The following is a 27166-nucleotide window of genomic DNA, read 5'->3' as shown; positions in this document are numbered from 1 at the left end:
ATAAAAGGGAAATGCTTTCAAAACGTTAAATGGCAAATTAAGAAAACACTGATCTAGAAGATCTAGCTTAATAAAAATGTCATTTCTTTTGAAAATCAGGATGCCAATTTGTTGGTCATGCAAACATTACTTTTATGGTTTGTACTTACAGAAGATGAGTTTAAAAAAAAAAAAAGGAGGGACACCTGGGTGGCTCAGTTGGTTAAGCATTCGACTCTTGATTTTGGCTCAGGTCATAATCCCAGCATTGGGGGATCGAGCCCTGTGTTTGTCTCCATACTGAGTGTGGAGCCTGTGTAGGATCCTCTCTTTCCCTGTGGCCCTCTCCTCTGCTTACATACTCTCTCCCTTTCTCTCTCTCTCTCTCTCTCAAAAAAAAAAAAAATTATATATAATAATAAAATAAATATGTTGTCCTTTCATTACCAAGTTGTAAGAAATCTTTATATATTCCGGATATTAGACCTTCATGAAATAAATGATTTGTAAATATTTTCATCCATTTTGTGGATTGTCTTTGACTTTCTTGGTGGTCAAAAACGTTAAAAAATTTTTTAATGTTTATTTTTTAGAGACATAGAGAGATAGAGCATGAGTGGGGGAGGAGCAGAGAGAGGGGGAAGCACAGAATCTGAAGCAGGCTCCAGGTTCTGAGCTGTCAGCACGGAGCCCGACGCGGGGCTCGAACTCACAGACCTTTAGATCATGACTGAGCCGAAGTTGGATGCTTAACCGACTGAGTCACCCAGGTGCCCCTTGGTGGTGTCTTTTGTATTTAACTTTGATGAGGTCAAATTTATTTATTATTTCTTTTGTAGGTTATACTTTTGGTGTCACATCTAACTCGCATATCAGATTTTAAGAACTACACTTACTTTAGAAGTTCTACATCCATTAGCCCAATTCCGTTATTCCAAGATGAAAAGAGATTAACAGTTACAAGAGCTAGCGTCCAGTGGAGTAGAAATAACATGGGATTTAGAGTCTTAAGATTGAGTCAAGTCTAGGGGTGGCTGGGTAGCTCAGTTGGTTAAGTGTCTAACTTCAGCTCAGTTCATGATCTCACACTTTGGGGTTTGAGCCCTGTATTAGGCTCTGTGCTGACAGCTCAGAGCCTGGAGCCTGCTTCGGATTCTATGTCTCCCTCTCTCTCTGCCCCTCCCCCATTCACCCTCTGTCTCTCTCTCTCTCTCTCTCAAAAGTAAAGAAACCTTGAAAAAATTAAAAACAAATTGAGTTAAGGGGCACCTGGGTGGCTCAGTTGGTTGAGTGTCTGACTTTGGCTCAGGTCATGATATCGCTGTCTGCGAGTTCGAGCCCCGCGTTGGGCTCTGCGCTGACAGCTTGGAGGCTGCAGCCTACTTCGGATTCCATGTCTCCTTCTCTCTCTGCCCCTCTCCCACTCACCCTCTGTCTCTCTCTCAAAAATAAATAAACATTAAAAAAATTAAAAAAAAATTGAGTCAATGCTTTTATCATGGGAATTAAGTACTTCATTTTTTAAAATCCTGGTTTCTTTTTTTTAAATGTTTTTATTATTATTATTATTTATTTTGAGAGAGACAGAGACAGAGACAGAATGCGAGTGGGTTGGGGCAGAGAGAGGGAGGCACAGAATCTGAGGCAGGCTCCAGGCTCCGAGCTCTTAGCACAGAGCCTGATGTGGGGATCGAACTCACAAGCTGTGAGATAATGACCTGAGCCGAAGTTGGATGCTCAACCAACTGAGCCACCCAGGCACCCCTTTAATCCTCTTTTCTGTCTGGAAACTGGGGTCATAATAGTTCCTGTTTCATAAGGTTATTGGGAAGTTTGAATTAGCTAATTTGTGAAAATGGCTTAGTACTGTACCTAGCACACAGGAGACATATAATAAATGTTAGGTTGTTGTCCTTTTTATTACAAGATTTTAGAACCACGGCTGGCCCATATCAAGAATTACCCAATGGTCGTCACTGTGCTCTTAACCATGTATATTTGAAAGGCTGCAAAAGTTACATGAAACTAGGTTTGCTTATGGTTATATAGCCTCTGGAACCATGGAAAAACCTGATAGGTCTATAGTAGGAAGATTTTATTTCTTTTGAATTCAAGAATGAACAATGCTTTTGCTTTTCGGCATCAAAAGAAGGGGCAGAAAATTGGCATCTGCAATGACTGGATGTTTCATCACAATGTGTACTCCTTTTTATTTCTCATGAATTAAGGGCCATGTATAGAATTACAAGGAAATTAACAAAACTCCTTCCCTGTCATTCAGATAGAAGGACTTTAAGAAAAGTGGTTTGATATTTCCGTTAAATATTTACTGTGCTTTATAACATTACCTCAGAACTTCGATATTAATGATCCAATCATTTGGTGTTCACAGGTACAGAGTGCTTTAGGGCTACATTAGAGCACACTTTGTTTTATTACTGTAAACCCAGATATTGTTGAAAGTTCAAAGTCAAATCATCTATTTAGTCCAGTGCTCCTGCAGTCTGACACACAGGCACCTTCCAATAGAGATAAACTTACTAATACTTAACAGAAAGAGCCTTTCTTTTTCTCTTTCTCTCTCTCTCTTTCTTTTTCTCTTCCTTCTTTCCTTCCTTCCTTCTTTCTTTTTTTTTTTAAATTTTTTTTTTAACGTTTATTTATTTTTGAGACAGAGAGAGACAGAGCATGAATGGGGGAGGGGCAGAGAGAGAGGGAGACAGAATCGGAAGCAGGTTCCAGGCTCTGAGCTGTCAGCACAGAGCCCGACGCGGGGCTCGAAGTCACGGACTGCGAGATCGTGACCTGAGTTGAAGTCGGACACTTAACCGACTGAGCCACCCAGGTGCCCCTTCCTACTTTCTTTTTAAAAAAACTTTTGTTTAAACATTTCAACCTAAAATTTTGCCAGTTTATTCATCATCAGAAGTTAAACTCTTGGTCAGTAATGGCATGACTGTATTTCCTAATCTGGACAATTTAGCAAATATTAAGAACCTTTTTGAAATAAAAACACATAATCTATGCTGCGAAGCATTTAAATGAAGCCGTATCTAATTGAAATGAGGTTGTCTATTTTAGCTATTTCTCGACTAACTTGCAATCGAAAGAAACTGTTAGGGATTACTTCTGTCCCTACTAAGGACACAGGGCTAACAATATGATACAAAGATGAATAACATAGTCTTTTCCAGTAGAAATATGTCAGTTCAGGGGCGCCTGGGTGGCTCAGTCGGTTGAGCGTCCGACTTCGGCTCAGGTCACGATCTCGCAGTTCGTGAGTTCGAGCCCCGCGTCAGGCTCTGGGCTGATGGCTCAGAGCCTGGGGCCTGCTTCCGATTCTGTGTCTCCCTCTCTCTGCCCCTCCCCCGTTCATGCTCTGTCTCTCTCTGTCTCAAAAATAAATAAACGTTAAAAAAAAAAATTAGAAATATGTCAGTTCAATATGTGATCTAGAGGCAAGATGTTGTCATTAGTGGGAGAGTGACATTGGGTAAAATGAGAAAATTTCAGTCATTAATTACCCAGGTTGATAAAGCAGTTTGTGAGGTGACAGTCTAGGGTAAAAAGTAGTCTCAGGTGTTGTAAACTGCCCTGAGGCGGAGCTTGCGTTCGCTAGGTAGGTTTCTCAGCACTTCACAAGCATGGTCACTCATTCACTCCCCACGAGCACCTTGTGAGATAGCACCTGTCACTCCCTCTTTGTAACAGGAGCAGACCCTGAAGTGTAGACTTGCCAATCTCTTCATTGAGATGGGACCCCGCTCAGTCTTGCTCAGCACCTGCTGTTCTTAACTACCGTTCGAGGCTACTTCTCTCTCAGCTCAAAGAGGAATTATTATCGGTAGGGCAACTTGGCGAATTTCTGGAATCTCTATTTCCTGAAACCCCCCAAAATGTGGGATGTACTAATCTAGATAAATAAAAGATTCAATAATATTTTTTCTCTCTCTTAGGAAGGAAAATCAAGATATTACCATGTTTATGTTTTAGACTAAAATTAAATTCTACATTCAATATATGTTATATACTCCAGTATATGTGACTCATGGATTATATAATATGTAATATGATCATCTGGTATAAATGACAATATGAATGTCATATAATATACATGTGTAGGGGATAAATTTTATTTCCATATTTTCCAGGAATCAGTCATTTTGGAAAAACCCTTTCTTGTATCGATTTGTTGTTAGTGGACAGTATCTCTTTTATTGATAAGAGATACTGTGATAATATTAGAAAATTGTCTTGGTTGAAAAATGTGTGTTAACAACAGCAACTGGGGCAGATTCAGTTTTGTAGGACCTGCAGCTTAGACAATATGGGGGACTTCTTTCAGAAAAAAAATCGAAAATTAGTTGCAGACAAAGAATATTGAATTAGAAGGGGTTCGTTCAGGTGATCGATTCAATTTCAGCTTCATCAGCTTTGTGGTAAATCTACCACATCAGATAGCCACTAAAATAAATTTTATTCATTTATTTTTTATTTTTCTATTTTAAATAAAATAAATGTTGAATACCATAAGACTAAAGTAATCCCTGAAAAGAATTATGCACTTTTTTCCACCAAAAGGAGTTTATAATTTAAAAAATACAGGTATGTATATATTTCACCTCATTTCTTTTCTCCCCCCCTCCCTTTAATTTCTCCATTGTCCGGAAAAATCCTCTCTATGGTAGATTTCTCCATTTTGTGAGATGAGGAAAAAGAGAGGGTCTTTGATTTGTTCTAGGTCACAGAGGCCTATCAGGGCCGGGCCTGGGCTCTTTCCACTTAAACTCTTGGTGTATGAATTTAGAGAGAGAATATTTAAAAAAAAAAAAAATTTTTTTTAACGTTTATTTATTTTTGAGACAGAGAGAGACAGAGCATGAATGGGGGGAGGGTCAGAGAGAGAGGCAGACACAGAATCTGAAACAGGTTCCAGGCTCTGAGCTGTCAGCACAGAGCCTAACATGGGGCTCGAACTCACAAGCCCCGAGATCATGACCTGAGCCGAAGCCGGACGCTCAACTGACTGACCCACCCAGGCGCCCCTAGAGAGGTAATATTCTAAGTACAACCATGAAGAAGCTTCTTCTCAGTGTCTGTACTCATATTTTACTGGTGAAGAAGCTAAGGTTGGAAAAGTTTGCAACAAAGCCAGAACACAAACTCTCAAATTTCTCAGTGAAGAACATATTTCTTGACCACTTGAACTTGGGTTGTTTTCCTAGAGATAATCACATTTTCCCCTTCAGAACAATTGTGATTTTGAAAAAACAACCGAGCTCCATACTTTCCCTCTCACTTACCTTATTTCCATGTTCTTTTAAGGTCATCATAATTGGGGACTTGGGCCACATGGGAAAAATGCACTAGCCTGACAGCTGCTGGGTTCTTCAGGTTTAGATGTTAGAGTTTTCATGGTGTCCACGTCTTTCCAAATATATTAATAGAAATACTTATTTTTTAGCGTTATGTACTGCCCCCACCCTGCGTTTAGCTTTAAGGCGTTTATAAGTTATAAAAGAATGGATGGGGACAAAGAAACAAATCGAAAAAAAACCCTTAGAGTTTGACACAGGGTTGTGTGGATAATGACTTCCAACTGTGTCGCCATAGTAACATTTCGCCTACTTTGTTACTATAATAGTTAGCGATTCTTGAGTGCTCTTACTTGCCAGCAACAATATATTATCCATACTTAGTGCTCATAATAGTCCTCAGAGGTAGGTGTTATATTTTCCGTGTCACAAATGAGAAAGCTGAGGTTTAGAAAGTTCAGATTGCTGGATTAAGGTGAAATGGCAAATACCAGCATCGTGATCAAATACAGGCCTGCACAATTCTAAGGCTGCTCTCACTGCCTTCAGATTAGAAACATGTGGCAGCTTTGGTGTCATCCAATAGCTCTTGTGGTGACCATCCTCTAAGATGGCCCCAGATGATCCCCCTCTCTTGGTACCCTCACCCTGTATTGTCCCCTTGCATACTGAATCCACAGGGCTGACCTGTTTAATCAACAGGATATTGCAAAAATGGTGGTGTATTTCAGAAACTGGGTCATAAAAGACGTCGTGTCTTTCACACTCCTCTGTTTTCATGAATCACCTGCTCTGGAGGAAGCCAGCTGCCATGTTGTAAACAGCCCTCTATCCACTTGGAGAGGAACTGAAAGCCTCCTACAGACACCAGTACTAACCAAACGAGTCGCTTGCAAACACACCCCGAAGCCCCAATCCAGCCTTTGGATGACTGTGGCCTTGGTTGATGGCTGATTGCAACACATGGGAGACCCTAAGCTAGCACTACCCAGCTTTTCCCTTCCAGATTCAAAAGCCACAGAGACTGCGTAAGATAATAAACATTTATGTTTTTAAGGGGTAACGTTTTGGTGTAACGTGCTGTGAAGCAGTCGGTAACTCATAGAGCCTGTGTTGGCCGTTCTTCCTCAGTTTGGAGTGAGCCTCCTTGTCGATTTCGTGTTCCGGTAAATGAGTGATCTGGAATTGCATTGGCTTTTGCGTGTTGGGTAGCATGGAGTCAGGCAAAGGTCAGTGGGCAGAGCCTGTGTGGTGATGTGATACACAGCCACAAAGGAGAAATGAATGTCTTCTGTTCCCCAAATGTGGCATGTTGAAAGAGTCACTGCTAACTCAAAGTCTACATCAACTGGATACTATCTCCGACAGGAAGAGAAATAGGGATGTTATTATTTCTCTCGGGTGTTTTATTTTGTTTGGATCTTGGGACTGAATTAAGCCTTTGAGTTTCATTTATACTCTTTTTTTTTTTTAACTTAAAAAAATTTGTTTATTTATCTTGAGAGAGAGGGCATGAGAGAGCGCACATGCAGGGGAGGGGCAGAGAGAAAGAGAGACAGAGAGAGAGAGAGAGAGAGACAGAGGGGGGGGGAGCCCTAAATCCCAGGCAGGCTCCACCCTGCCAGCACTTAACCTGATGCGGGGCTCGATCCCATGAACCACGAGATCATGACCTGAGCCGAAATCAAGAATCAGGCACTTAACCGACTGAGCCACCCGGGTGTCCCTCATTTTTACTCTTTGAGGAAAGTGTGTCTGAGCTCTGCCTTATTTTCTCTGACTTCCCCTCTCCATCTCTTTGCTCCAGAGACTCAGGGTTCTTTCAGCAATTTGAAATGCATTCTTCTGTTGCACAGAGAATAGCAAATGCTATTTCTTCAGTGTTGGGTTCTAGCTGTTTTCTGTGTTGTCTCCTTGCCCCACATTCAGCTCTCATATTTAATTTCTTTTTTTTTTTTAGTTATTATTTTTATTGAGCTATAATTGACACATAACATTGTGAAAGTTGGACCTGTGCAATCCGGTGCTCTGATGCATTTGTATATTGCATTATGATTACTAGAGTAGGGTTAGCTAACACCTTTATCATGACCCACAGTTGCCGTTTCTTTTTTATGTTGCAAACTGCATATCCCCAGGTGCTGCTTTGTGACCTGAAGGCTAGGTTCAGTCCCTTTGCTCCATTTACCTGTGCCCTGTACTCTCCTATGCATGATGCTCAAAATCCTATTTATGTGTGTCTTCCTCTCATGAAAGCAATGTTGGAACATGGACCACCCCTGTTGTATTCACCACTGGATTGCTGGTACCTTATTACACAATAAACATTTGCTGATTTAATACTGTTGGAGGGAAATGTCATTCCGGGCAGAGAGCAAACAAGTGCAGAGGCAGGAAGGTATGAAAGCGTGTGGCGGGTGAGAGGGATTATTCATTAAATTAAAAATGAATGCCTTATTAAATTCTTTTTCTCTCATATCTAATTTAATGCAATTTTATAATAATTAGGTTTATTTTTAAACTTAATTCAACATGAAAGTAAGTTAAAATTAAGTTTGCACTGGGGCACCTGGGTGGCATCCAGCTTTGGCTCAGGTCATGGTCTCTCAGTTCTTGAGTTCGAGCCGTGCGTTGGGCTCTGTGCGGACAGCTTAGAGCCTGGAGCCTGCTTCGGATTCTGTGTCCCCCTCTCTCTCTGCCCCTCTCCCGCTTGCTCTCTCTCTCTCTCTCTCACAAATAAACATTAAAAACATAAAAATAATTAAGTTTGCGCTTAAATTTATGCAAACAGAAACCTCAGCCATTCTATTGCTCCTTGTAATTTTTTCCTTCTTTTCCCAGTTGCAGGGATGAAACATTTGGGGCCACAGCTGAGGCGAATACCAGTTCAGATCTAATAATAAATCACTGTGGAACACTGAAAGGGTCCAGGACTATGAGTCAGAGGTCTGATGCATCATTTGGCTTGGCCACTAGCTACTCTTCCACACTGAGCCGATGGCTGACTTGTGTGCCCTGACTGTTCTGCTGAGCCTTCGGCCTTCCCGGGGCTAGGTCAGCAGCACCCCAGCAAGGACCAGCCTTGCTTGTTAACTCAGGGGAGCGGTTTATTGTTGTAACGCCCACCACCATTTATTCAGCCATGTGACACTGATAGTTGTCTATTTCGTGCCAGGAACTGTGCTGAAAGGTTGGTTAGAAACAAGGCAGCAGGATGAGGAAGAAAGACAAAGGTAACAGGAGCCATTCAGTGTGTGGTAAATGCTGTCGTGGAAGACAGCAGAAGATAGAATGTACCATGGAGTCAGCTGCTGGGGGAGGCTTTCTGAAGGTCCAGGTTTGAGGGATGGCACAGAATTTACCCTGCCAGAGTGTTGTGGGCGGGTCAGAAGGTGCGAAGACAGAACTAGTGTCCGTGGCTGGAGTGGGGGCTTCCTGGAGCTGGAGGTGGGACCAGGGAAAGCGGCCAGGTCACACACGAATTTCCCAGTGTCCAGAGGACAAGTGTGTGGGATAAAGGCACACAGCTGAATGACTTCACCATTCCTGCTTCTGGGTTTCTTTCCTTTTCACAGGAGCATGTTTGGAGTCAGGTTTGTTCGTAGCATATTGTTCTGCCCCTGTGGGTTTGTTGGCAATAATAAAACAGGTTTCTTTTTCTCCAGGGTAGTCCTGACAGCTATTAGTATTTTTTACACCAGGTAAGGTTTATTCTGTGGCACTTAGCATTTGAAATGTGCAGTCATTTCTAGATGTAAGTTTTGCAACATGGGGATAAGCCATCAACATGCTGTGTGAAATTATAGATTAGAGAGTGAGGGTAATAATGTAATCTTCATAGTGCATGCACATTGCCTGCTTTGTACAGGAGCCTGTGTGTGTGTGTGTGTGTGTGTGTGTGTGTGTGTGTGCGTGCACCCATCACCAACAGAATTTGGAGCCTCTGGAAGTGGGAGCTGGGTCTTTAGCCATTAATTTACTTCACAAGGCTCCCTTCTCGTTATAGTTTCTCCTACGTGCCAGATGCTAGGGATAGGGAGCAAAGAATGTACTTCCAGCCTCTAAGAGTGCTTGGTGGTGACTAAATATACCATTATCTCTCTATGGATCATCCCTACTGCCTTACAATAACCACGGCTAGCGTCAGAACATTTGCTGTGTTCCAGGCACTTTATGTGTTACCTTGTTTCATATTCCCCACAGTCCTACCATTGTCTCCCTTTTACCATTGAGGAAAGCGAGGCACAGAGAGTTTACTCTGCCAGTGAGTGATGAAACCAGATGCGCACCAGACAGGGCTCCGTATAGCGTGTCCCCTTACAGCGATTACAGAAACAGTGTTCCAGAACTGTTGGTTAAATGAAATTACCCATGACACTTGTTCTTTCACCACTCCCGAAAAGTACCTAGGACCAATACCTTTGTCTTTTTACAAATGAATTGAACGGGAACCAACAGAACCACATAATGGGTCAGTATAGAACTGAAAATCCCAGGGTGGCTCCCTTAACCTTGTTCTTTCAAAGCGAGTCGCATGCCTACTTCTGAAACCGGTGTCCCTTCTGAGGTCATCAAAGTCCCCCTGGGTGGGCTGAAGAAACTGAATTCAATGACCCCTGGTGATGGATTTGATTTTCTGAAATAGCCCAAATAATTTGAAGTCACGCCAGGCAAACAAATTGATCGGTGAACTTGGATAATGCCATTTGGCCACCTATCTGGCTGTGCATTCACTACCTGAACTAATGTCATTAGCTTAATTTTGCCATGCAGCCACAACAGAAAACGTTTTTTTCCTTTTTCTGTTCCTTGCTTTCATATCTAAGCAATGTAGACAGTAACGACCATACTCCATCAATCATAGCGAAAAGCCACTAAGGTTTGTAAAGTCACATCTGTAAAAAGCTCCCATGAGTAAAAGCCACTGTGCAAATAGAAGAGGTTATTAGTACTGCTCTTGGCTCTAGACAGGTACTCATTCATCCTTCATGTACTTCTCAGCAGGGCTGGACAACTTGCCCTCCTGTAACTCCACAAAGTGACCCATGGAGGCAACTCTTAGAACTTGTAGCTCAGGTATGCTTGCCCAGCATTACCTTAGACAAGGAGGGGAGAAGGAGAGAGAGATGAAGGCATGTAAGTGAAGCTGATTGATTTTTTTTTTTAAGTCTGTTATGGGGCGCCTGGGTGGGTCCATCAGCTAAGCATCCGACTTCAGCTCAGGTCATGATCTCACGGTTCGTGGGTTCCAGCCCCGCGTCTGGCTCTGTGTTGACAGCTCAGAGCCTGGAGCCTGCTTCGGATCCTGTGTCTCCTCTTTCTTCCCCTCCCCCGCTCATGCTCTGTCTCTCAAAAATAAATATTAAAAAATAAAATAACTTTAAAAAGACAATAGCTTTTTTTTTTTTTTTTAGTATTACCTTGGGTTTTTGCCCCATAAACACAGAAATTCTCATAAGTCATGCAATTACCACAAGAAAAGAAAAAAGAAAGTTTGGTGTACTTTTATAATGATATCAGCTGCATTATGGAGGTTACAGTCCTAACAGGAGAGAACTTGTGTTTGTCATTGGCATTGATGAGATCAATGCCAATGAGATCAACCACTTACAATTTACACATGTGATTACTAGAAGAGTTTGCCAGAGACTACCTTCTGGTTCTGTACATTTCCAGCCTTGTTTTTCTTCCACTGCCTTCACACTGCTGATAAATGGTACCTGGAGGACATATTCATCTCATGATGCCATCTCTGGCCTTTAGTGGGTAGTGGAATGTTCTGGAGAGTCAGGTTGGCTAACAGCAACTCATGTACACAGGCAACTCACATAGACCAATTCCACTAATCCCAAAGTCACCGTATCTCCAAACAACTTCCCCTTAGCTCATAATGCCAAAAATGCCCTTGCCCACCCGACTGGAGGGCAAGTGTGACAGAGAGAAAATTGGAGTGAAGAGAGAGAGAGTCATAATTGTAGTTAAGAGATTGTCTGAGAAGTTTACAGAAATGTAGGACTAGGTGCAGAGCTTGCTGTAGACACTCCCAGGGCCTTGGGAGAGGCCTGTGTGAGTGAGTGAAGATTAAGCTTCATTGGCTTTATAATAAATACATTCCTCCTGACCATCTATTCTGGTATGTGGCCAATATAGCATATGGTGCCAACAAATAAGAAAGATTGCTACTCCTGAGGGGCGGAAGCAGGAAGTCTCCCCAGATGTTATCCTACACCCTTCCGGAAGTGCATCAGGCAAGATGTGTGTGAATTTTTGAGGCAGTCACGTGGGTTTCCAGCACGTTCAACACCTGAGGCCAGGATAGAACATGTGTTTTGAGAGAACATTGGGTGCCTGGTATGAGGAGACTGTGGGGAAGTGTCTGGCAAAGCTTGGAAACGAGACTGCAGGTCCTTTCTCCCCTGGCTAGGGTAGCTGTGGGGGGAGTTCTGTTTTCTCCTGCAGGGAAAATTCTAAACCTGCTCCCAGAGAGGACTGTTCCTGTGTCCTTTATTACCTCCTTGCTCCAACTTCTATAGCCCCATTCATCCTGATGTATTCCATCATTTCTCTGCCTTCTGGCAACCTGCCCTTCTCTCTCCTCTGAGGCTCAGCCGAGTTCACAGGTCCTGCCTGTGAACCTTCCCCACTAAGAACACTCCATTCACTGAAATACTTACTCCACACTTAGGACACTGCTACTACTGTATCCCCTTAACACAGTCCTGCTTTCTTTGACTGTTATCTCCTCATCCCTGTTCCTGGACAAGGAAGCCCATTTCCCAGAACTCTACTCCCTCCAGGTTCTAAATATAACCCTTTATGTCTACAACGCCAGCAAGCAGGAGCTGAGACAATGGGCTCATCTGGTGAAAATGGGTCATAATATGCCATGTACAGTGTTCTTCTTCTTTAGGTACCAAAAAGTGCTCTTGTTCTTTCCCTAATAGCAGGAGGAGTGGGCGTCGCTAAGAAAAATCAAGACTGGTGGGAAGGGAGAGAAGAAGGGCCAATACTTCCTCTGCTACTTACTGGTGGCAGCTGGGACAGTAGGCAGAATACAAACAGAACCATTGGAGCCACTAGGTGGAGACATGATGCATATGACTCCAGGGCTACCTTGGACCTGACAGGGTTGTTGACTGCAACCTGGAGTAGTCCCCAAAGCAGAACACAGAAAGAGTCTGAGGTCCCACGGTGGTCCCACATTCCAGCTTAGTGCTGCCTCATCGTTTTGGATCTTGTTTGTTTGTTTGTTTGTTTGTTTTTAATCTGTCTTCTCAGGCAAAGAGAGCAAAAGGAAAAATAAATAGGCGCCCCCGGGTGGCTCAGTTGGTTAAGTGTCCAACTCTTGATTTCTGCTCAGTTTGTGACCTGATGGTTCATGAGTTTGAACCCCGTGTCGAGCTCTGTGCTGACAGTGCGGAGTCTGCCTGAGCTTCTCTCTCCCTATTTCTCTGTTTCTGTGCCCCTCCTCAGCTTTTTCTCTCTCTCTCAAAATAAACAAACTTAAAAAAATGGGATTATATCATACTAAAAAGCGTTTCACACAGCAAAGGAAACCAACAAAATGAGAAGGCAATCTATTGAATAGAAAGTATTCACAAATGATATATCTGATAAGGGTTTAAAATCCAACATACATAAAGAACTCATATAACTCAATAGCAGAAAAACACACAACCCCATTAAAAAATGGGCAGAGGGCCTGAATAAACATTTTTCCAAAGAATATGTACAGATGGCCGACAGACACGTGAAAAGATGTTCAACATCACTGATTGTCAGGGAATTGTAAATCAAAACCACAATGAAATAGCACCTCATGTCTGTTAGAACGGCTAGTATCGAAAAGACAAGAAATAACAAGTGTTATTGAGGATGCAGAAAAAAGGGAACTCTCATGCACTGTTGGTGGGAATGTAAACTGCTGCAGCCACTATGGAAAACAATATGGAGTTTCCTCAAAAAATTAAAAATGGAACTACTGGAGGATGCAGCAATTTCACTTCTACACATTTATCCAAAGAAGACAGAAACACTATTTGAAAAGGTGTACACATGTCTCTTTTCATTGCAGCATTATTCACAGTAGTCAAGATATGGAAGCAGCCTCAATGTCCATCAACAGATGAATGGATAAAGAAGATATCGCGCACGGACACATACGCACACACAGTGGAGTATTAGCCATTAAAAATTGAAATATTGCCATTTGTGGCAATATGGATAGGCTAGAGGGTATTATGCTAAGTGAATTAAGTCTGACAGAGAAAGACAAATACCATATGATTTTGCTTATGTGTGCATTCTAAAAAACAAAACAAAGAAAACAAAGCAGACTTATGAGATCAGAGAACAAACTGAGAGTTACCAGAGGGGAGGGAAGTGGGAGAATGGATGAAATAGGTAAAAAGGATTAAGAGGTACAGACTTCCAGTTACAAAATAAATAAGATATGCATGGGGATGTAACGTACAGCACAGGGAATATAGTCAGTCATCTTGTAACAACTTTGTACGGTGACAGGTGGTAACTAGACTTATTAAGGTGACCATTTCATAATGTATATAAATGGCACTACATTGTATATCTGAAACTAATACAATACTGTATGTCAGTTATTCTTCATTAACAATAAATAAATAAATAACCTTTTCTCAGGAAAAAAAAGAGGAGGTTAGAGTAATTCATGTTTTTCAAGGTTGCCCAATGTTCTGAATATTTGGGGAAATGATGTTAAAGATTTTCAAACAAGGATCATCTCAGTGGAGGCCAGGAAAGTATTCAATAGTTTCAATGACATCTTGGAACATTGGAAGGGACCTTTTTTTTTTTAATTTTTTTTATAGTGTTTATTTATTTATTTTTTTGAGAGAGACAGTGTATGAGTGGGGAGGGGCAGAGAGAGAGGAAGACACAGAATTTGAAGCAGGCTCCAGGCTCCGAGCCGTCAGCACAGAGCCTGACGTGGGCCTTGAACTCATGAGCCGTGAGATCATGACCTAAACTGAAGTCAGATGCTTAACCGAGTAAGTCCCCCCTTTTTGTTTAATTAAAAAAAAATTTTTTTTTGGGGGGGGTAGACCTTTTTTAACCTGAGAGAAAAGGACTGATAAAACCTGAAATGTTAAAAGCATTCCATTTAAAATAGGAAACAAAACAAGAATGTCTGGAATTACTACTCACTCTCAACATTATCATGGAGTTCATTGCTTGTGTGATAAAATAAAGGTTTAGAAGGAGTAAAGAATGGAATCGTGAAAACAAATTTTTTTATTATTTCAAATAATGTTATTGTCTATAAAGAAAATGTCTTAGATTTTACAGATTGATTATTAAAATTAATAAGATTTAGCAAGAAAGTTGAATATAAGATAAACTCAGAAATTTAGTTACATTTCTTTGTAACATCATCAAAAGAAAGTGCAATTAAAAATGTATTTCCAGGGGTGCCTGGGTGGCTCAGTGGGTTAAGTAACCGACTTCGGCTCAGGTCATGATCTCACGGTTTGAGCCCCTTGTTTAGCTGTTTACTGACAGCTCAGAGCCTGGAGCCTCTTCAGATTCTGTGTCTCCCTCTCTCTCTGCCTCTCCCCCGCTCGTGCTCTGTCTCTCAGAAATAAATAAACATTAACAATTATATATATATATATATATATATATATATACACACACACACACACATCTTTCCAATAGCAACAGAGGTGTAAAGTACCTAAGAATAAATCTAACAACATATAAGGTCTTTGTGTAGAATATTCTAAAACTTTATCAAAGGATATTAAAGAAGTCCTAAATAAATGGAGGGACAAACCACGTGCATGAATAGGTATACTTAACACCCTAAAATTAGCAGTAGGCTTAAAACAATTTCATCAAATCGAGTAATAGACTTAATGCAATTTCAATTAAAAATAAATCTTCATTTGATAAACTGATTCTAAAATGTAAATGAAAATGCAAAAGGGTCAAGAGTAGCCTATCACTTCTGAACTATGTAAGGATTCTTGTCTCATTAGACAACAAAACTTTTAATTATAAAGTCATAGTAATTAAAACAACAATGTATGACAGAAAGAAGAAAGAAAACACACTTTCAGCAGAAAATATGTAAGAACATTCTAATGACCCCAGGGTAGAGAGGGATTTCTTACATAAGTCATGAGAAGTGCAAATCATTAAGAAAATAATGCGTTGAGGGGCGCCTGGGTAGCTCAGTCGGTTAAGCGTCCGACTTCTCTCAGGTCATGATCTCACGGTCCGTGAGTTTGAGCCCCGCGTCAGGCTCTGTGCTGACAGCTCAGAGCCTGGAGCCTGCTTCAGATTCTGTGTCTCCCTCTCTGTCTGACCCTCCCCTGTTCATGCTCTGTCTCTCTCTGTCTCAAAAATAAATAAACATTAAAAAAAAATAAAAAAAAAAAAGAAAATAATGCGTTGATAAATTAGAAACAAGAATGTGGATATGGTATAGAATGTGAAGAGACAGGTCATATCCTGGAATAAAATATTTACACCACATATAATTGACCAAAAAATCTAGTATCTGAAGTGTTTTTAAAACTATCTAAAAATAAGAGGCGCTTGGGTGGCCCAGTTGGTTGACTTTTGACTCAGGTCATGATCTCAGGTCATGACCTGCTGTGAGAGCGAGCCCTGTTGTCAGGTACCACACTGAGCGTGGAGCCTGCTTGGGATTCTCTCTCCTTCTCTGCCCCTCTCCTGCTCATGCACATGTGGGTGCACACACATTCTCTTTCTCTCAAAATAAATAAATAAACATTAAAAAAATATCTGAAAAAAAAAAAAAAGAAAAAGGCAGTAGCCCATCTTCCCCTGCCTCCTGACCCAAAGGGTCAGGGAAATGAACATGAAAACCTCATTGAGATGGCATTTCACAGCTTCCATATTGGAAAAAACTTAAAAGCCAGGCAATGCCAATGTTGTGGAGGCAGCGGAATAGCTGTGGATGAGAGCGTAAATGACACCAGCTTGGAACACAGGTTGACATCATGAGCAGGGTTAGTAGTGCCTGTAATCTGTGACCCAGCAATTCCTCTGCTGGGTCCATACTTTACAGACACTCTTACACAAGCACATGGCAAGGCATGGGCAGGATGCAGTATTTCTTGACACAGCAAAAAACTGGAAAGCACCCAGAGACGGGCCAGAATGCCCTTCTAAAGGGAACAACACATCGTGATACTCCCATGTTCTAAACCTCCCATTGGTTTCCCACTGCAGTTAAAATAGAATTCTAAACCCCTACATCCAATGCTTCTCCCTCCGATTTCATCGGATGCCACTGTCCCCTGGTTCCTCAAGACATAAGATCCTCCCCACCTCAGGGCAACGTGTTCCTTCTCAGTCATTCCATGGTTGGCTCTTTTTTCATCCTCTTGGACAGCTGAATTATCACTTCCTTGAAGAGTCCTTTATTTCCCACCCCATCTAAGTTAGTTTTCCCTATTTTATTCTCTATATCAGCCCTGTAATTGTTTCCTATGATAATATATGTTAACACAAGAATTATGTATGCATGTGTGGATGCATTCATGCGTTCATAATTTTTTATCCTCTTTGACATTAAACTAATAACCTTTATGAGGGCAGAGACTAGGTCTATCTTGCTCATGACTGTATCCACTGTGCATTCCACATAGCCTAGTGTATGATAGTCACACACTAAATCTTTGTTGAATGATTGAATAAGAAAACTGCATAAATTGTATCTGTGCCTACTTGAAGCAGTATGTTGATCTCAGAATACTTTTTAGCTCTAGTTCATGGAAAGGGTAATGGGATCCCACATCAGCCACATAGATTCTTAGTATTTAGTTAGAAGTTAAAGGGAAGTGTTAACCTGTTTTTGTTTTTGTTTTTGTTTTTTACCTGAAATAATTGACCAATGTGCTTCCATTAATTATTTTGAATGATTTAATATATAATACATTAAGAAGATTTTTCACCTAGACTGAAAGTCCTTCATTGCCCAAACTGTTTGGAGATACGTGTAATGTTTTTAGATTGGTTCCGATACACATTAAAAAAAAATGCTTCTAGCTAATATAGACGTTTGATGTTGACTATTCTTTAAAAAAATTTTTTTTTAAACATTTATTTGTTTTTGAGAGACAGATCATGAGCCAGGGAGGGGCAGAGAGAGAGGGAGACACAGAATCCGAAGCAGGTTCCAGGCTCTGAGCTGTCAGTGCAGAGTCCGTGGGCACCTCAGACCCATGAACCATGAGATCATGACCTGAGCCAAGGTTGGATGCTTAACTGACTGAGTCACCCAGGCGTCCCTGATGTTGAATATTCTGATATGCAGGTAAAATAGGCCTGGGCTGTTTTTGAAAGGGGCTTGAATTTAGGTTGATGCAGGTTTTTATTTTTATCCTATTTATTTATACTTATTTAAATAATATATGCATATTATTTAAATTATATTTTCTGTATTTTTTGCATTTAAAAAATTTATTTATGTACTTTAATTTCATTTTGCCTGATTAGACCTTGAACTCCTAGAAGCGTCTGCATTACAGCCTACACAAGAGATGGATGAAGCAGACAAAATGATTTGAGAAACATTTCAAATGTGGAAGTAATACAAAGTAATACAAAGATTTGACATGCTCAGTCATAGGAGTTGTGCTCATGCTCAGACAATTCACGTCAGATAGATGGATGTTAATGATGGATGGAAAAATTAAGTTAACTTCAAATAGGTGCATCATGCAACATTTTGCGTAAATTCAGGCTCTTTGTCCCTAAAACTTCTTTAAAAAATGTCTTCACTTGTTTCTGTAACCCGACATTCTGATACACAAACACCATTAAATGAAGTGGGATTTCTTGGTTTCTGTTTAATTTTTAAAAGCTATAATTTTGAGCACTTTTTCTTTTTTAGAGAGAGAGAGGGAGGGTGCAAGTGAGTGAGGGGCAGAGAGAGAGAGAAGTGGGCTCACCAGATGTGGGACTTGAACTCACGAACAGTGAGATCATGAACTGAGCTGAAGTCAGATGCTTAATGACTGAGCCACCCAGGCGCCCTGAGCACTTTTTTGTATAAATGATTTAAAATGATTAAAAAACAAAACAAATGACCACCTTTCTGGCTGTGGTGCTGTGTAAAAAGTCAACTTCCTGTTTGGAGGTCACTTCTCTGCCTTCCCTTGACAGGCTTAATGGAAGTAACATGAAAGTTGGGTAAGAAACTTTTTCTTGTAATTGATTTCCACTTGCGTTTGATTTCTTATATCAAATTATATCTCTAGGAACTTATAAAGTGTAAGTTCCTAGAGAATTATTATGAGACCAAAATGAATAAAGAGTTAGCGACACAAATTTTCATTAAAAATATGTAATTATTAAGGGCGCCTGGGTGGCTCGGTCCGTTAAGCGTCTGACTCTTGGTTTGATCTCGCAATTTGTGAGTTCCAGCCCCGCATCCGGCTGTGTCTTGACATCAGGAGCCTACTTGGGATTCTCTCTCTTTCTCCCTGCCCCTCCCCTGTGCATGCACGCACGCATGCTCTCTCTTTGAAAATAAATAAACATTTAAAAAAATGTAATTATCAGAGTGATGTTAATATAGGCATTAATATTTATAGCTAAAAAGAGCATGTTCTGAATCAGGCCAAAGCAGCTATAAATCACTATACGGTAAGTAGTTGAACCACACCCCACAGCTAATACTGTTTCGATAATTAATATAGAAAGCCCCTGCATTTACTTTTTTGATATTAACACAGTAATTCTGACACCAAAGTAAGGTTTTGGGCTCAACTATTTGGGCTTCAGTTCCTATGAACCTGAAAGTGATCAGGAATTAAAGAATGGCAGAGCTGGCTAGTCATCTAGTACTAAAAAAGTCCTAAAGAAGGCACTAACGATTATTTTCCCTTAATAATGGTCATAGCTCTATTTGCTCAGCAAGTCACATTCTTTGCTGTGTACCCCCTTCCAGTCCACTGGCCCAGATGCCTCGGCTTGTGCCTTGTCCTTCCCCTTGGCAGAGGATGAGGAAGGAGCTCTCCCCAGAACACCTGTCAGGTGGCTGAGGCCACCGAGGTGACACGCGAGATGTACCCACCTGAGAAGCACAGAGCTGGGGCAGTCTGTGGCGCTGTGTGGGGCCTCGGTGCCTGCCTTTCTTGGGCTGCCCGGAATGTCAAACCGGAACACCGTGTCACTGGAAGACAGCCTTTTCTTCACCATTGCGCCCGTGCCGATCGGCAGGTCAGGAAATAAGCTCAAAGGCTCATTTCTGAATCCCCCACCTCCGATGATGTGAAAATCCCTGCGTTTGGCTTTGCTCCGTTCCCCCAGTGCAGGAAACTCTTCACGTGACGCCTAATCTGGCTGAGGCTATTTTTTTTTTTTTTTGAAGTCGGTTAATGAGTAACGTGGAAGTATGACACAGAGTGGTTTTCATCCTGCCCACATTTGCTCTGAAGGAAAAAATAAACGTGTTTGGGAAATTCAGCTTTCGGTTTACTAATATGAACACCACACAACTCTGTGGGTTTAGGCAGCAAAGTGTCCGGGAAAGTGAACACATAAAAAGTGGGGTGCAGAAACTGTCAGCAGTATCTCCTGGGCCTGACCCCTGGGGTGGAGAATGTGGACGTGCTTTATGCCTTCACGCGTGCAGGAGATAACCAGCCCACCAGCACGCCACAGCCCACACTGTGGGCAAGTTTGGCAAGACTCGCAAGAGCTCGGGGGCTGTGCTTCATGGTCCTTGGGACCTGAAGGGTTCTGGGATTCCTTTTTTTTCTAATGTTTATTTATTTTTGACAGAGAGAGCATGAGCAGGGGAGGGGCAGAGAGAGGGAGACACAGAATCTGAAGCAGGCTCCAGGCTGTGAGCTGTCAGCACAGAGCCCAACGTGGGCTCGAACCCACAGACCGCGAGATCATGAGCTGAGCTGAAGTCACACGCCCAACCAACTGAGCCACCCAGACGCTCCAAGAGTTCTGGAATTCTTATGGAAGGGGAAACGTACAAAGAGAAGCTCAGGATTCAGGCTGTGTATTTTGCTGGGTTACGGGCAGCCGTGACCTCTTTCACTGCCACCCCCACCACCACCAGAAAGACAAACAAATAATCCGTAGGAGGTGAGGGTTCCAGTTCCATCTGTGTTGCTTTCTGGCTGTGTAACCTCCGGTTATCTCCAGCCTGCTGAGCGTGGTGTCTGTTATGCCTGTCTCACAGTACTCGGTACCTGGGATGGCTCAGTCAGTTGAGCGTCCAACTTCAGCCCAGGTCGCGATCTTGTGAGTTCGAGCCCTGTATCGGGCTCTGAGCTGACAGCACAGAGCCTGCTTGGGATCCTCTGTCTCCCCCTCCCCGCCCCTCCACCCCCGCTCACATTCCCTCTCTCAAAAAATAGATAAAACATTAAAAAAAAAAAAAAGGGAATGAAATCTAGGAGAAAATGCTGTGGAAATTTGCCATACTGCTATGTGTTATTGTTATTTAGAACCCATTTAAGCAGGAAGTTCAGCAGGTGAGTTTCTTTATGTGACGTTATTCACTCACTCTGTGTTTACGCACAAGGAAAACATCTGTGTCCCACCACCCATGTTCCTAGCAGCAGTGAAGGATTTGGTCCAGAGTGGCCACACATACTGGCATTGGCGAATGGTGGTTTGAGTGAGTCACAGACTGTGGAAGAGAGCAAAGTTTCCCCGGGAGATCAAATCTTTAGCCTTGGCCTCGTTAGCCCTTTTCTCTAACCAGCTGGTCACCAGCCAGGGACAGGTTTGTGCTGCTCTGTGTGCAGCACTGACTCTAAGTACACTTTTGAAATTAAAGGAAGTATGTCTTTTGCTGGGATTTTAGTGGTTCCTAATAGGGTGACCAACTTATCCCAGTTTGTCCAGGAGTTTCTGGTTTCAGCCCTGAAGGCCTTACTGTGTCCGCTCAGTGTGGGGCAAACCGCTACAGCTGGTCATGCTGGTTCATTCATTCTTTCTTTTTTTAATTTTTTTTTAACATTTGTTTATTTTTGAGAGACTGAGACAGAGCATGAGTGGGAGAGGAGCAGAGAGAGAAGGGGGACACAGAACCTGAAGCAGGCTCCAGGCTCTGAGCTGTCAGCACAGAGCCAGACGCAGGGCTCGAACTCATGGACGGCGTGATCATGACCTGAGCCAAAGTCGAATGCTTAAGCCACTGAGCCACCCAGGCGCCACCCCCCCCCCCCCACTTTTTAAAAAAATTTATTTATTTATTATTTTGAGAGAGAAAGAGAGAGAATGTGCAAGTAGTGAAGGGGCAGAGAGAGAGGGAGAGAATGAGAATCCCAAGTAGGCTCTGTACTTTCAGCGTGGAGCCCAATGCAGGGCTTGAACTCCCGGACCGGACCGCCAGACAAGACCATGACCTGAGTCAAGTCAAACACTCACCTGACTGAGCCACCCATGCTTCCCTGCTCACACTGGTTCCTAGCGCCTTCTGGCTGCAATTCCGATGGTGCGCTTCGCCCAGCTTTTCTTTGTCCTCTTTAAATTTTTTTTTTCAACATTTTTTATTTATTTTTGGGACAGAGAGAGACAGAGCATGAACGGGGGAGGGGCAGAGAGAGAGGGAGACACAGAATCGGAAACAGGCTCCAGGCTCCGAGCCATCAGCCCAGAGCCTGACGCGGGGCTCAAACTCACGGACCGCGAGATCGTGACCTGGCTGAAGTCGGATGCTTAACCGACTGCGCCACCCAGGCGCCCCTGTCCTCTTTGATAGTGCGATATCTGTATTTCTCCTTTCCCCCTTATCTCTATGCTAATGTTGGAAAGACATCAGATAAACTAAGTTTTACTAAGGTGTTGGATTAAATAAACCAATATCATACTTCATATAAGAGCAACAACCTGCGAGCCAGTTTCTGCTCCTTGTAAACAAAAAAGTCTAAACGGCACATATATTCATAGCTAATGCAACAGACTTTGTTACTATCTCCCAGGCACGGTTGGATTTTAGCTGGGGCACTGCTTAACTTAGGAGAGGATGTCTCTAAAGGAGGAAATTCCAGTGTCACCAGGCAGTCTTTGGACATATTTTTCAGTAGAGAAGCTACTGACTCCTCAACAAAGTTTTATTAGCAAAATTGCCTGCTAGCCACAGTGCATGATACAAAAAATTTTTTAAACATGGGTCCTTCTCCAATCACGAAGCTAGGAAGAGACACTGTACATAACTGAAAAGTTAACTAACAATACAGCAGGAAGGAAGGCAGTAAATCAGACTATTACTTCTCCCATCTGTGGACTACCTAATATCTTTTGAGTCTATGTAGCATCTCTGCTAGGTAATTTTAAAATAACAGCTCAGTCAATCCGTGTCCAAACCACATTTTTACAGACGATGAAACTTTATCTTAAAAACGGTTAAGCAACTTGGCCATAATTAAGTGGCCATAAGAATGCGGCCCTGCTGCAATTCATTCGTTCATTCAACAAGTGTTTATATGTTAAGCATATAAAAGGAGGAGAGATTATTTATTTACGTTTAAGAGGAGGCAAGATCTTTGAATCTGGGAAGATTTATTTTTTTTATTTTTAACATTTATTTATTTTTGAGACAGAGAGAGACACAGTATGAACAGGGGAGGGGCAGAGAGAGAGGGAGACACAGAATCAGAAGCAGGCCCCAGGCTCTGAGCCATCAGCCCGGAACCCGACGCGGGGCTCGAACTCACGGAGCGCAAGATCGTGACCTGAGCCGAAGTCGGACGCTTAACCGACTGAACCACCCAGGCGCCCCGAATCTGGGAAGATTTAGAAAAGCCTACAGGGACAGGTGGAGTGTGAGTTAAACTCTGAGGGATGAGGAGAGATTGGAAAGGCAGAAGGGGAAGGGAGGGGAGTTCATGACCAAATAATTAGACTCTGACCAGGTGTGTGTGTGAGTGGAGACTGGTGAGGAAGGTAATCGTTTCGAACACTTACGTGGAGGCTGAGTGATGAAGGACCCCGAACGCCAGTGGCTAGTTCAAGCTTTATCTCGTAGGTAGTAGGAATACAAAGTTGCAAACTGAATTTGAAGGCCATGGACATGATACTTTGAAAGCAGAAAATGACCTCAAGCGTCTTGGTGATACAATTACTTCATTCATGCAGCAGCTATCAGTCTTAGGGAAGCAACTCTGAAGTGGTTGAAGCCGTATTGACTGAGCTCTTATGTAAGATGCGAATTCTTTTCTTATCAGAAGAAATTGTGTCAAAGATGAGGTTTGCTGAAAGTGGAGAGCAGGGGTCACATACTCAAGTACCGTCAAGAGCCTGGAAAGCAAGTAAAATTGTGAGGTGGGGCTAGAAGCCAGCAGAAAGTGGTAGAAAAGGGCAGTGTGTATGTTCTCCCTAGAGACCTGCAAGTTTTTTTTTTTGTTTTTTTTTAGTGTGTATTTTTTGGGGCACCTGGGTGACTCAGTTAAGTATCTGACTTCGGCTCGGATCGTAATCTTGTGGTCTGTCAGTTCGAGCCCTGTGTTGGGGTCTGTGCTGACAGCTCAGAGCCTGGAGCCTGCTTCAGACTCTGTGTCTCCCTCTCGCTCTGCCCCTCGCCCGCTCGTGCTCTGTCTCTCTCAAAAAATAAACAAAAATTTAAAAAATGTTTATTTTTTGAGAGAGCGAGAGAGACAGCATGAGCAAGCATGGGTGGGGGAGAGGCAGAGAGAGGACAGAGGACTGAAGTAGGCTCTGATCTGATAGCAGTGAGCCTGACGTAGGGCTCAACCTCAACGAACCGTGAGATCTTGACTTGAGCTGAGGTCACATGCTCACCCAGGCACACTTGTTTTGTTTTGTTTTTAGTCCTGGTATAGTTTAGACACAGTGCTGTGTTACTTTCACGTGTACAGTATAGCAATTCAACAGGTCTATACATTACTCAGTACTCATCACTATAAATGTATTCTTTTTTTTTTTAAAATTTTTTTAACGTTTATTCATTTTTGAGAGACAGAGTGCGAGTGGGGGAGAGGCAGAGACAGAGAGGGAGACACAGAATCTGAAACAGGCTCCAGGCTCTGAGCTGTCAGCACAGAGCCCGATGCGGGGCTCGAACTCACGAATTGTGAGATCATGACCTGAGCCGAAGTCGGTTGCTTAACCACTGAGCCACCCAGGTGCCCCTAAAAATGTATTCTTTTTTTTTTTTTTAATTTTTTTTAACGTTTATTTATTTTTGAGACAGAGAGAGACAGAGCATGAACGGGGGAGGGGCAGAGAGAGAGGGAGACACAGAACGGAAGCAGTCTCCAGGCTCTGAGCCATCAGCCCAGAGCCCCATGCGGGGCTCGAACTCACGGACCGCGAGATCGTGACCCGGGCTGAAGTCGGACGCTTAACTGACTGAGCCACCCAGGCGCCCCCCTATAAATGTATTCTTAATCTACACCACCTACTTCACCCATCCTCTCACCTACCTCCCCTCAGGTAACCACCAATTATAAAGAACTTAACACAAGTCAACATAAAAACAAAACAAAACAAAACAAAACAAAAAAAAACCCACCACTGAACAATCCAATTAAAAAATGGGCAAAAGACATGAACAAACATTTCTCCAAAGAAGACATCCAGACGGCCAACAGTCGCATGAAAAGATGCTGAACATCACTCATTAGTCAAGGACAGTCAGGTTTTAAATGCCCAGATGCTGGTGGCATGGACAATGTGAACCCGCGTCAGTGTGGGATCCAGCGGTGGCATGCCCCCTGAACTTCACTTCTGGTTAGGGGCTGTCTATGCTAAATGTTTCAAAATTTGCTAGTCGTTATGTTTGGACCTTATGGTCAAGCAGGAATGAAGTTCCAAAGGCACACGACCACAGAGAGAAACCGTGAATTCTGACACTTTATTTTTAAGATTAATGGCAGTTGCCCACTGTGCAGGAATCCACATCCGCAGGCACCCACCTGCCGTGTTTGACCCCTTCAGCTGTTTAGACGTGGCCGCTGCTCAGGGTGCTGCTTGCCTTTGCCGTAGCTTTCATTTTTGTGTGTGAAAACTAAAACAAAGATCAGGCAATCAAAGATAAACACCTGGAGTAGGATATTTATATAAATACAGCTATAACAGTAGCACACACACTGGAAAAAAATGGCAGTAGGTAGAATACATGTAAAATAAAGATTGCAGAGACCTTATTATCTCCTCCCATGGAAACTGAGATTACGAAAACCAAACAAGACAGAAGCTGACAGCAGGGAGCCTGAAGCAAGACCACCGATGATTCGAATATCTCATTTTTCTGATGCTCTCCAGTAAGTCACACGTTATATCTTTCTTAAAAAAAAAAAAAAAAAAAAAAAAAAGGTTTATTTCGAGAGAGAAAACGCGAGTGGGGGAGGGGCAGAGAGAGAGGGAGAGAGAATCCCAAGCAGGCTCCCCCCACATGTGGGGCTCAAACCCGAGAACGGTGAGATCATGACCTGAGCCAGGGTAGGACCCAGGTGCCCCAGTCACATGTTATATCTTTATAAGCAGAGGCTGTAAAAGACGTTCTGAGGTAGAAAAGGACAATGAATTTGACCTCTCCCGTTTGGTAAGTTCAATGAACATCTCCGCACTTTTTTCCTTGCTATTGAATGAAAAGATATTAGGCTACATTTGGCCTGGTGACATCTGCTGTTTGGCCTTTGCCATGTTTCATAAGTAGAAATTTCTTGTGCATTTCACAGAAAACATTTTTATCTGACCTTGCCTAGAAAATCAGATCCGCAAGTGTGGTAATAGTTGGCTGATACGAGGTAGTAGTGCCCCCTTGTGGCGGGGCTGATCTCTGCAGGCTGCCTCTGCCCTCAGCCCTCTCCATGGCTCATTCTGCCTGCTTTGATTCACTGAGTTCTCAAAAACGTGCTTTTGAGTTTAACACTGCCAGCTTACATGGTGTTGAAAGTCTTCTCCAGCCCTAATTTTCTCTCCTTAAACCCGAGTTTTTTTCTTCAATGAAACAAGGTCTGTAGTTCCAAGAATTTAAGTCTTGTTCAACGATGACTATCTTTGGTTATTATGTCTAGCCATTCTGAAGTCCACAAATAGGGACCTAATATGCTTACTGGTGCTCAGCTGGGTGGGGGGTGGGAAACTCATGCCTATATCTCGCCCCCCCCTCCCCCCCCCCCCCCCACCCACCCTGCCCTTCCTCCTTGAGGTGTAGGAATGGGATGCTGGGGCACAAGACCAAACTGGAAACACCAGATAAACATCACAGCTTCAAAACTGAACTTTCCAGAGGCATGGATTGTGGATATGCATTTAAAAATACACTAAATTTCCTCTACAATTGAGCAGTGTTACAGGTATTTGTGCTTTAAGATTTATCTGGTGGATTATGCTGTGTTCAGGTTAGTATTTTTTTTTTAATATTTATTCATTTTTGAGAGAGAGAGAGGCAGAGAGAGAGGGAGACAGAGAATTCCAAGCAGAGTCCGTGCTGTCAGCAGAGAGCTGCCCTGGGGCTCGAACTCACTAACCGTGATATCATGAGCTGAAACCACGACTTTAACAGTTAACCCACTAAGCCAGCCAGGCGCCCCTTAAGTATCTGATTCTTGATTTTGGCTCAGGTCATTATCTCACCTTTTGTGAGTTTGAGCCCTGTGTCCGAGCCCTGCATTAGGCTCTGTGCTGGCAGTGTGGACCCTGCTTTGGATTCTCTCTCCCTCTCTCTCTGTCCCTCCCCCACCTGTGTGTGCATGCTTTATCTCTCCCTCAAAATAAATAAATGAACTTAAAAAAAAAAAAAAGGGCACCTGGTTGGTTCGGTCAGTTAAGTGTGTGACTTGATTTCAGCTCAGGTAATAATCCCAGTATCGTGGGATTGAGTCTTGCATGGAGCTTCACGCTGAGTGTGGAGCCTGCTTGAG

The 27166-nt window shown here is 42.7% G+C and overlaps 1 protein-coding gene across 1 annotated transcript in view; it reads right to left on the bottom strand.

The window, feature by feature from the left end:
- GRAMD2B (GRAM domain containing 2B) overlaps nucleotides 1-19606 on the bottom strand; it is a 118223-nt gene extending 98617 nt beyond the window's left edge. The window contains exon 1 of the mRNA XM_015540062.2: nucleotides 19384-19606. Within this exon, the coding sequence (XP_015395548.1) occupies nucleotides 19384-19508 (125 nt within the window). The 5' untranslated portion in view covers nucleotides 19509-19606. The remainder of the gene's footprint in view (nucleotides 1-19383) is intronic.
- Nucleotides 19607-27166: the final 7560 nt, after the last annotated feature.

This window comes from Panthera tigris, chromosome A1, assembly GCF_018350195.1.
Source record: "Panthera tigris isolate Pti1 chromosome A1, P.tigris_Pti1_mat1.1, whole genome shotgun sequence".
NCBI lineage: Eukaryota > Metazoa > Chordata > Mammalia > Carnivora > Felidae > Panthera > Panthera tigris.
The sequence above is the reverse complement of the archived record's forward strand: the minus strand, read 5'-3'. Positions and strand labels throughout refer to the sequence as shown.